General features: G+C 33.6%; 1 protein-coding gene across 1 annotated transcript; it reads left to right on the top strand.

The window, feature by feature from the left end:
- Positions 1-2,535: 2,535 nt before the first annotated feature.
- On the top strand, positions 2,536-10,012 carry LOC123896250 (protein ROOT HAIR DEFECTIVE 3 homolog 2-like). Its single transcript, XM_045946663.1, has 7 exons — positions 2,536-2,736; positions 2,846-2,914; positions 2,994-3,085; positions 7,860-7,938; positions 8,207-8,372; positions 8,633-8,760; positions 9,833-10,012. Exons 1-7 carry the CDS (start codon positions 2,536-2,538, stop codon positions 10,010-10,012), a joined length of 915 nt encoding a protein of 304 aa, XP_045802619.1.
- Positions 10,013-12,000: the final 1,988 nt, after the last annotated feature.

Genomic DNA, 12,000 nt, shown 5'->3' with positions numbered 1-12,000 from the left:
AATTAATTTTCGTGTGAATAGAAAATGTTGAAATACAAACATTAAAAGCTTGATTTTTTTAAGCATATTGGTAAAAGTTTGCCATTGATTGTGAAGAGAAATATTCACCTGAAGTGAAATCAAAATCCTTCTCTTACTTGATTAAGTTTGTTAACACATGGAAGATTCAATTTATTTGAAAAATGTGTTACGCTATATTTATATGTCACTTGTTAGCGTGGATTATATAAAACTCCATGAATGATTTAATTTCCACGAGACATACATTTCAAACTATCGAAGAGATGACTTAATGAAATGAATAAGTCACTTTGGAAATGAATTTGTTATATGATGACATAAACTCCTGAAGAGTTCTTGAAATCTATTGATTAAAGAAAAGTTTGAAATGAAATATATTTGATATTAACAAATATAATTTATTGTCACTTGATGTGAACAAAGATCATTTCATGTCTCAAGAAAATGATCACTTACTTGAATTGGTCTTGAAGGACCATATTTTAGTTCAATTGAGAACACTATTGCATTTTGTTAATTATGTATGTGATAGTATCAATAAACTCAAAGATATTGGAACAAAGTCAAGTATATAATTTGTATCTTAGAGATACAACAATATCATCCGATTATGTGGAAGTTTTAACACTATATTCAGAAAGTTCAGAGTGTGATTTTGTTGAAGTTTGTGATTCTACACATACAAGAAATTTGAAGAAGATAATACTGCATCAACAGCTAATTCAGAGAAGATTATATTAAAGAAGAATCAAATCTTTCTACAAAGTCATCATCAAGTAAAGCTTCTGATCAACTATATTGAAGATTAATTGCTCTTATTCGACTCAGATATAATTGTCTTCATGAGGGGGAGATATAATTGTGTTATGCACTCTTTTTCCCTTAACCATGGTTTTATCCCATTGGGTTTTCCTGGTAAGGTTTTTAACGAGGCAGTTCAGTTCAAACACAAAGGATGTTGTACTCTTTTTCCTTCACTAGAATTTTTTTCCCACCGGATTTTTTCTAGTAAAGGTTTTAATGAGGCATATCCTCGAAGGACATCCAAGGGGGAGTGTTATGAATATTATTAGTGGATGTCCTGGCCCATGTAATTGACCCATTATGTTTACCTATATATAGATACTATGTATCACTATATCGTAACCCTAATCCTAGTGATGAATATCATACACTATTCTTTCTCTCTTTTCTCTCCTCTCCATATATACTATTGCTTCTATTTACATTAGTTTATAACATAAATGATATAAAAAGATTATATATTAAAATTAAATAAAAAAGGCAATATATATTATAATTCCACCAAGTTTCAGGCATTAAGTTTGTATTTTTTGGAACGAGTATCACATACCTTATGTTAATTAGGACTACATGAGCAGCAAAGTAAATCATTCAAAGATTCAATGTTGCTGCACTATTGGATTTCAAACTCAAAATCAAGGTCCGTCTTCACTAACCAAGATCAAACAGGCTAGGGCACTTGCTGAGGTGATGCTTGAGACACACCATGATTTATCCATCTGACACTTGTTGCATAATGAAATTAAATACCTTGGGAGTTTGATGAATTTGGAGGAAGTTATTTTTTAAGAGATTTCGAGAAATGCAATTATTCAAACATTTTGAATGAGTTGTTGAAGAGAAGAGAGCAAAATAATTGAGTTGTGAGTATGAATCCTTAAATAAGCTTGCAAGCTATGTAGCATGGGTATTTGAGCAAGCAGCCAATAAACCTCTTTTAAAAACAGTTTTTCAGGTAGTTTGAGCAACAAATTTGCCTCTGTTTGGTGTTCAATTTTAGAATTTATACACTTCGACCTTTGTTTTATTTTTAGGTCATGCTGCGTTTATTTAGTCCTCGGAAGACAACATTGCTTTTTATTATACGGGATAAATCAAAGGTCTATACACTTTATCCTTTATTGAGAATGTGTCCTTCAGTTCTGTACTTCTATTCAATGATTTATCATGTTTGTTTCTCTCTACACAGACTCCACTGGAAAATTTGGAGCCTATTCTAAGAGAGGATATTCAAAAGGTGTTTTTATTTATTTATTTCATTTCTTAGTTTTTTCATTTATTTGGTTTCTTATATTATTTAACATCATTTTTAAACCTGATATGAATTCCTCAGATTTGGGATGCAGTTCCAAAACCTCAAGCTCATGTACACACTCCTCTTAGTGAATTTTTTAATGTAAGAAGATATATATACCTATCTCCCCTTTTCACATGCATGTTTGATTGTTTATGTATTCTTTGTGGCTTATGATTAATGACTGTTCATTTGAAGGTGGAAGTTACTGCTTTGTCACACTATGAGCTGGAAGAGGATATAAATTCATAGAGGAGGTACCCTTTTAGTTATCACTTTGCTTTATTTAAGGAGTGTTGTTCAACTTTTTTTCTTCTAATTCTATAGAATGATTTCTAATTCCTATTGCTTCCAAACTGGTCTCTTGATAGACAATTTTTCGGCTATAAACTTCTTCATCCTGAATTCTATCTTATATGTGCTATGGTATTGATCACATTGTTAAACTTTTCATACAGGCTGCTCAATTACGACAACGTTTCCACCATTCTATAGCACCTGGAGGTCTTGCTGGTGATCGGCATGTTGTTGTGCCCGCATCTGGTTTTTCTATTTTTGCACAAAATATATGGAAAGTCATACGAGAGAACAAGGATCTCAATCTCCCAGCTCATAAGGTTTTCAATATCTCATTTTTCAGATGTAACAGTGGTTTAGCTTCACAATAATCTGATATTTTAGATGCAGCCGTGGTGCGGTTTCTTATGGATTTGCATTTTATAACAGGTAATGGTTGCAACTGTGCATTGTGAAAAGATTTCTGATGAAAAGCTTAGTGACCTTCGTTCTGATAAGGTGTTGATCCATATCCCCTCTACTTTACAATCTAAGTTAAAAATCAGTCACCATATGGTTATGAATGAATTTGGCTCAGGGTTTGCTGAAGTTGAAGGAAGAACTTCAATCAGGTCCGGTAAAAGGCCTAGGGGAGAAGTTGAGCGCCATTATTGATACCTACCTCTCTTTGTAAGTTCCTGATGCTGGTAGACCTAGTTAATTAACTACTTCTATAATCTTTGATATTTATATCTATAATAATGTTTTTTCTTTAACGGAAAATATATTATTAACCAGGTCTATACACAATAGACAGGGTGAACCGAATCCAAAAATTGAACCATAACTAATAGTTTTAAAACTTAATTGAAACGGTTCGGTTTAGTTCATGATTATTAATTTGGTTCAGTTTGCTTTAATGGTCCGATTCAGTTTAATTGTTCGGATCAATTTTCATTTTTAAAAAGTCCATAATATTCTTTTTTTTTCAACGGTACTAATAATAACAATATGGTATGTACCAAAAAAATAATAATAACAATATGGTTAAAAAATAATAATTTGGTCGAAATAGTAAAATTAATTTTTTTAAAAGTTAGTTATGGTTGCTTAAAAAAAAGTTAGTTATGTTTCCGTTTGGAATAGTAAATTCAAAATTTTTTAAAAGTCAGCTATTAAGGTTCATGTCGAAACTATATAGAATCGAACCATTTTAAGTCTTTGGTTCGGTTCAGAAAACAAACGGTTTAATTACTATGAATTTTGAAAAAAGTTCATGGTTCAGTTCGGTTCAGTATAATTGAGAGAAGTGTGTAAAACTCTTTCAATTAGAAGGGTGTACAATTATATCTTGATCTATCTAGAGCCCTCCTTGAAGGCTATAAATAGGAGAAAGCTAGTCATTTACGAATTAAGAAAAAGAAGCAAATATCCAAGCAAGTACGGTAATAAGCAAGCAAATTATTCTTTCCTCGAATATTTTCAATTCCTCCAAAAAGATAACCACATAACCTCCTTTTCCAACATTGGATTAATAACACTCCCAATAGAAGGAGCATGTGTTACTTTTTTTTGGTTACCATCGGTATGAAATTTCCACTGTCGTTAGCGACGACTAATCTTCGTCGGGGAATCTGTGGACACATAAGGTGGGTTCTCCTCTCCCAGCCTAATTTTCTCTATACGCATAATCAGGAATCCAATCGCTGACCACATGCTTAAGGGGACCAAGACCCAGTGGCGGAACTAGAAAAAATATCGTGGGTGGGCCGAAAAATAGTCAATCTATTTTCAAATTGAATTTTTTGCTCTTCTATTTTCACATGTTACTATTTTGGTACCAACAAACTATATTTTTACTCTAAAAATTGTGATTTTTGGCTATAAAGGTGATTTATTGTCTCCAACATTGAATCTAAAGATGAAATATCAAATTTGAGACCAAAATTCACAATTTTTTCCCATTAAAATTCGCTAATTTTACAGCAAAAAAGTAATAAAAAAATATTGAGATAGGACTAAAATTACAACAAATGTGAAAATATGGGTCTTGAAAAATTTAATATTAATTAAACATATTGTTGTGAATACGTCTTAAAATCACACCAATGATTAAAACTTGATGTGTGGAGCAATAGAACGGCAACCAAATAACAAGCGGAATAAGCAATAATAATAATAATAACCGATAAAAGATAAAGGAGAAGAAAGAACACAATATTTGTTTACCCAGTTCGGTCCAATAAAGACCTAGTCTGGGGGAGAGAGCAGCCCATCCGTTCCACTATATCAAACGAGTAACTTTACAAAGAGTTCCAATTGAGTTACAAGAATTAATCGTAATTCTACCCAAATCCCGGATCTCTTCCCGTGGCCAAGAGACTCAATTTGATAAGTGTTTCCCAAGGTGTACCACAAAGATAGTTCTCCCACCCTAGAGTTATACCAAGAGAAAACCTTTTTTCCTCTCTAAAACCCTAGCCCTTGTGTGGTGGCAAACCCTAATCCTTGCCTCTACATCTCTACTCTCTTGAGTTGCTCTCTTTCTCTCTCTCAATTTTTCTATGAATAAAGCACTCCCTATTTATAGAAAAATAATATGCCAAAAAATTAGTAACAAATCTGTTTTAAAATAAAACAAATCCAAGTCAAAGTATCTTCCAAGAAAATATATTTTTTTTCCCAAAAAATCTTCAAAACATCAAAGATGCAAAAAAGATTCAACAAAGATTTTTCTGACTTCTTGTAACTGAGATTTCAAGGCATATCCAACAATTCTCCACCTTGCCTTTAAATCGATGGTGATCCCATCAACCACCGTGCTGCTCTCTCCATCTTGAATCTTCTATTCAAGATCACCGGATTGTACCTCCCTCTTCATCCTCGGAATGCCTTCCGCTCTCATGAAGATCTTGCATCCCACTACCATAGGATTTTAGGTAGCCCCACAAGATTCACCGCACCCTCTTCAGACTCCGAAGTGGTCAACTTCGTACCTCCCTGAAGAAACGCTTGCTCCCAACTATCATCGGAATTTTAGATAGCTCAACAAGCTCCACCATCCCTCTTCAGCCCCCGGATTGTGCCTTTTCCGTCCTCCTGAAGAATCGCTTGCCTCCGACTATCCATGGATTTTTGCGATAGCCCTACAAGCCTTCACCACTCTTCGACCCCGGAATGCCTTCCGTACTCTCGAAGTTTTGCTTGGCTCCAAACCGACCTTGGAATTTTAGGTGGTTCCACAAGCTGCAACATCAAACTCTCCTTGTATCCAACTACCTCCAGCAGTCTCACAAGTTACCAAGTCTGATCACATGTTGCTTTCAATTGCTTCCCTGAAGATCCTCTCAAGGTCTTGCACTTCTTCAGCCACAATTGAAACATAACCCACAAGGTTTCCATGGTCATCCCCTTTGGTTCAACAATACCACTCTCCTCCCTATCTCCGATTAGATAGCCAAGAGTTAATGTTGATTGTCTACCACTATTAGAAGACTTCACCTCAAACTGAGTTTCCACCAAAGTATACCACCATGATTTCCACCTTGTAACACGCAAGACCTCTTCAACTCCTCTGAAACATACTTCAAGCTATTGTTAGTCTCCAACAATTACAGTCCAGTTCAACATCTAGTAAACCTTGTTCACTAGTCCAACTAAACTCATGTCACTAACAGGTCCACCCGAAGTCCCACAACTCAACCACATTATGAGAATCACCGCTAGTTATAGATGCATGACCAACTATCTTTGCATCTAAGTTCAGAAACATACCTCACATCGTGTAAAGAAACTCACGATTGTCAAACTTCGTAAGACAAACTGAACCCATACCTTGAAACTTCAAGCTTTTCCGTTTTCAAGATGAACAACTTCACCTTCAACTAACTCTAGAGTCTCAAAGTATTCATTCTTTGAACACATGTGATAGGAGCATCAAAAGTCCATGACCCAAATACTCCACCGGTTCTCAACTTCCACTAGCACCTCCACATCCTCATAATAAAGTTGTTGTTTCAGAATTAACCCGAGTATTATTATCACCGCCTCTCCAGGCCGACCGTCTTCTTCACCATCTCCATTAACTCTTTATCTTCGAGGCACCAAATAACAACACTCCATGTTTTATCCATCTTCCCGAACATTAAAATTGCTTCCATCTTCACTTTCCACAATTCCAAATTGCTTTCGGAAAGTCCCTTGATATCCGACTTATAACCCATGGTGCTCACTTCAAATTGTTCCAATTGCCCCACGGTGGGCGCCAATTGTTGTGAATTCGTCTTAAAATCACACCAATGATTAAAACTTGATGTGTGGAGCAATAGAACGGAAACCAAATAACAAGCGGAATAAGCAATAATAATAATAATAACCGATAAAAGATAAAGGAGAAGAAAGAACACAATATTTGTTTACCCAGTTCGGTCCAATAATGACCTAGTCTGGGGGAGAGAGCAGCCCCTCCGTTCCACTATATCAAACGAGTAACTTTACAAAGAGTTCCAATTGAGTTACAAGAGTTAATCGTAATTCTACCCAAATCCCGAATCTCTTCCCGTGGCCAAGAGACTCAATTTGATAAGTGTTTCCCAAGGTGTACCACAAAGATAGTTCTTCCACCCTAGAGTTATACCAAGAGAAAACCTTTTTTCCTCTCTAAAACCCTAGCCCTTGTGTGGTGGCAAACCCTAATCCTTACCTCTACATCTCTACTCTCTTGAGTTGCTCTCTTTCTCTCTCTCAATTTTTCTATGAATAAAGCACTCCCTATTTATAGAAAAATAATATGCCAAAAAATTAGTAACAAATCTGTTTTAAAATAAAACAAATCCAAGTCAAAGTATCTTCCAAGAAAATATATTTTTTTTCCCAAAAAATCTTCAAAACATCAAAGATGCAAAAAAGATTCAACAAAGATTTTTCTGACTTCTTGTAACTGAGATTTCAAGGCATATCCAACACATATTTTTTATGTCATTTCATATTTATATACGCTAGTTCAACTGCTAATTTTATCTATTATTATAAATTCAATTAATTATGAACTAACATTTACACTAATACTTGAACTAATATGTGTACCGAATTACTTATAATCATCAATAATATACTATAAATTAATATTTATATTAATATTTGTACATATATATACCGGATGACTTAAAATCATTAATAATACATTTAAATTAATACCCTACATATAAAAAAAATTATTTTTTGGGGGTGGGCCGCGGCCCACCTCAGCCCACCCCTAGGTCCGCTGCTGCCAAGACCCTTACCACTTGGACCAATTTGGTTGAATGTGTTACTTTAATATATGTATTTAAAAAAAATGTAACTAGTCATTAGAACTTATAGAACTGAAAGACTTTGATGTGAAGGGTAGTTTGGCATATTATGTAGTTGTTTCTTTTCATATTTTTATAAATTTTCATATGGTGTTATTATATGCTGTCAACAGATATGACGCGGAAGCATTATACTTTGATGAATCTGTGAGAAATGCAAAACGGAAGCAATTTGAATCAAATGCATTGGAGGTAAGGCTGCCTGCTACCTCTAAAGGCTTTATTTCTATGTTGCTTTGCTTCTGTTGGTATCTTCAGCTTCTTGCACTGATTCTGTTTGTATTTTATTTAAAGGAAAAACTCTTTTTAAACAAAAATGTCTAAAGATATTATGTATATTTTAAATGATTCTCGGAATATAAATAAAAGGCCTAAGATATGTCCTAGAAAAATGTATCCTAGATCTTTTTTAAAAGCATAAACTTTTCATATAAGTTTTGTTTTTGCCTCAACTTTTCAGATAGTGTACCCTGCTTATACAACAACGTTAAGGCATCTACGCTATAAAGCTTTAGACGATTTCAAGACTAAGTTGGGTTCATCACTGAACAATGTAGAAGGGTTTGCTTCATCTTCTCTAACGTGGACCGAGTCTATTATGCTCAACTTTGATATAGAAGCTGCTGGTACGTAATAATTGGATAGGAAGATTCTTCTTCATAGTAACATAGCATATACATTTTTGTTTTAAATTTACATCAGGTGTCATTATAAGTCATTCATTCTTGATATGTCTCCGTATGCTTGCTTTAGAGTAACATATTCTCTCTTGCATGGTTTACTTCATATGGAGTTGCTAATTTGCCTCAGTCATCATGTAAACTGTTTTATATAAATGCTCATTCTTATTTGTTGTTTTGTTTTTATCATTATTTGCATTTTTCAGACGCATCTGTAAGACAGGCTAATTGGGATGATGCTTCAAAAGCGCGATATAAGCTTCGTTGTGATATTGATTCACATGCTTTAGCTGTGTGCAATGAAAAGTTATTGGAGGTAGCGACTAATTCTAAGGTAATATTGTTGTCTGTACAACCACCATCAATTTTTTTTTTCCCACTTCTCCTCACCGTCAGCTTAGAAATGTTCTCTCATCAAATCCTCATCTTCTCCTCACCATCCGTCCGTCTTTTTGGGTCAAAATTGTAAACATATTTTTGATTCAAAACTGGAATTTCAAAATTTTATGTTGAACTGTGATTGAATGGGAGTATTAAACTAACCCACCAATCCTATCTAGTGTTTTAAACAACGGTCTTATGGCTTTGATTCTTCTGCATCCTCTGCTTGTTATTTTCTGGCTTTGTTGCACTTCACTTGTCCATTTTCATGATAAAACCGGTTTGGTTGGAGTATTAATTTCTTAATGGTAATATTAAAATGATATATGCTACTAGATTCTGGATTTTTCTGTTTATTATCCTTTTTTTACTTTCTGTTTTAGTTGGATACACTGATAGTTGGCAATATGACAATGGTGTATGCTACTAGATTCCTGCTTTTTTTTCTGTTTGTTATCTTTCTTTTTTTTTTTTTTAATATACTTTCTGTTTTAGTTTTTTTTTGAACAAACCAAAATGAGATATATATATATATATATATATATATATATATATATATATATATATATATATATATATATATATATATATATAAATAAGTAAAACCAATCATCCTCCCAGCACAAGACGTGCCAGAAAAGACTAAGTAAGGTTACAAAGAGTCAAGATACATGAACCACAAGAAACTAAACAAGGCCCAAACAAAGCATAGGACTAGACCACCAGCTATGACAGTTCAAAGCTAAAGTACTACTAGTCGCTTTCAACCACCTATATGAAAAAGTCTTGATCTTGTCCAACATGTGATATACTGAGTTTGATGAACCTCTAAACAATCTGTAGTTTCTTTCGGTCCACACAACCCACACAACAGCAAGCCATATGAGCTGCATGAAAGAACGCCGTGCTCGAGAAACATTATATGAAAACGATTACTACTACTCTTTGCCTTGGAACTAATCTGATTCTAGGCATACTATAATAACAAATGGTGCTGTTCACTTTTTTTTTTGTTCTGGATTCAGAAGATCGAGGAGGAGCGTGTGAAGAATATCGAAAAGATTGTCAAGTTTGCATTGACGACGATATCGACGATATCAATGGTTGCAGTTGGGAGCCCTATTGGTACTGAGATCATTGACATGTGTCCTGAAATTTCTGATGTCATTTCTGATGTCGTTTCGCGTGTGTTCTCGCGTGACTGACATCATTGGCTGGGTCCTGACATTTCTGATATCACTTCTGGCCAATAGTACGGATGATAGAAATAATTCATTTTTTAAATATATTGAAAAATTTATGTATTTAGTCTATTATAGTCTAAATATATCTATTTTTTAATGTATCTAAAAAGTAAATTTTTTCCTTATAGTATTAAGGACCGAAGGAAGTAATGGCGAGTTCAAGGAAAAATTGATGAGTCCAAAAATGTTACTCCTCACTTTCAAAATAAATACTTAATATTGATTTTGTGTACTATTCATATAAAATCTATTTTGATCATATTTATTTTTCTACTAATATGTACTAGACCTTTTACGCATGAGAATGCATAGGACGCAATTATATCAATTATATGATATTAAAATATATTTGAAGTGTTATTTTGTTATTTAAGGATATAGATCTTTCTTTTAATTAATTTAAGACTATAGGGCAAAAAATATCGTGAAATTAAAAATTTAAAACATTTGAAAATTAGTTAAAGTTTCTTATAAAAATAATCAAATTTTTTCCACAAAGTGTTCCCTATAAAAAAGAATACAATGATGGGAATCCATTAAGCACGGACACCTCTATGATTAGGATTGTCGGTGTTTGACACGTATCGGTGTCCGACACGTGTCGGTGTCCGACACTCGTATGACACTCATACGACACATGTCAGATAGCTCATATCGGTGTCGGAAAAAACTCAATTTTTCCTTTACACTTTGACACTCCTTTGGTCGGTGTCCGACATCTGTAAGACACTTGTACCACACGTGTCGGACAAGTGTCCCACAAAAAATTTTATTTATTTTTTTGCTTATACTCTCCTTAATTAGGCACATATCAAACATGTCTACAAGAGTTAAAGATGTGTGGAAATAACAATATTGATCAACGAGGGATTGAAATTTTGATTACAATATTTTTAGTTTTTTCGATAGTAGATGGATAAATAAAAGTAAAATACTATCATATCTTGTTTTAAAACTTTTTTTAAAACTTGCTCAAATTAGATTTACATGTATATATTTTATTTTCAACTAGCGGGCCAGGCAGACGCGTTGTATCTAACTTATGTCCAAAAAAAAGTATATGCCTTATGTTACGGTGTGTTTGTTAATAAAATATTTTTGTTGCAAAACTCATGTATTCTCTTTATATATAGTAAGTATAGAAGAAAGGAAATAAAACTACCAAACACTTTGTGCACCGAAGTTAGTTTTAATTTTGATATTTGAGAGCAGTTTTTTTTGGACTATTGATCATTGAAGGGTAAAATTGGCAATAAGAAAAGTCCAGCCCAAACTCATCTATCATTTTTATATATTAGTATAGATATAGATTTATATATGTTTTATATTTTTTACATTAGCGGTTTCCGTGTCGTGCGCGGTGTCCATGTCGGAGTCCGTGGTTCATAAATGGGAATGGCATTTCTCCTTCATTGCCAGACTAACAACACAATCTTTCTTTAAGAACTTTTAGATACAAAAACAAAATACAATAAATGCATCATTCGATGCGCATGCAGGCTCGCATACTTGATTAACTAATTAATATCTTCCATATATGACAAACTTGTTTTATAAACTATTTATGACCTTTTCTCTAGATGAAAATAATCAATTTTGATCATTGTCTTGTATGTCTTGAGCACTGTTTTGAAAATAAGCCACAAATTTAACTTGCAAAATTTTGAGTTTTTGATTCAACTGGTTTAACTAGTTGGATCTTTAAATTTTAGGTTGAACTGTGACTGAATGGGAGTATTAAACTAAACCACCAATCCTGTGTAGTGTTTAAAACATTGGTCTTATGGCTTCGATTCTTCTGCATCCACTGCCTGTTGTTTTCTGGTTTTGTTGCACATCACTTGTCCATTTGCATGATAAAACCAGTTTGGTTGGATGGAGTATTTCTTATTAGTAATATGAGAATGGTGCATGCTATTAGATTTTGGCCTTTTTCTGTTTATTAACCT

This window comes from Trifolium pratense, linkage group LG7 (assembly GCF_020283565.1).
Source record: "Trifolium pratense cultivar HEN17-A07 linkage group LG7, ARS_RC_1.1, whole genome shotgun sequence".
NCBI classification, from domain to species: domain Eukaryota; kingdom Viridiplantae; phylum Streptophyta; class Magnoliopsida; order Fabales; family Fabaceae; genus Trifolium; species Trifolium pratense.
Note: the sequence above shows the minus strand (reverse complement) of the source record. Positions and strands in the feature narration are given on the sequence as shown.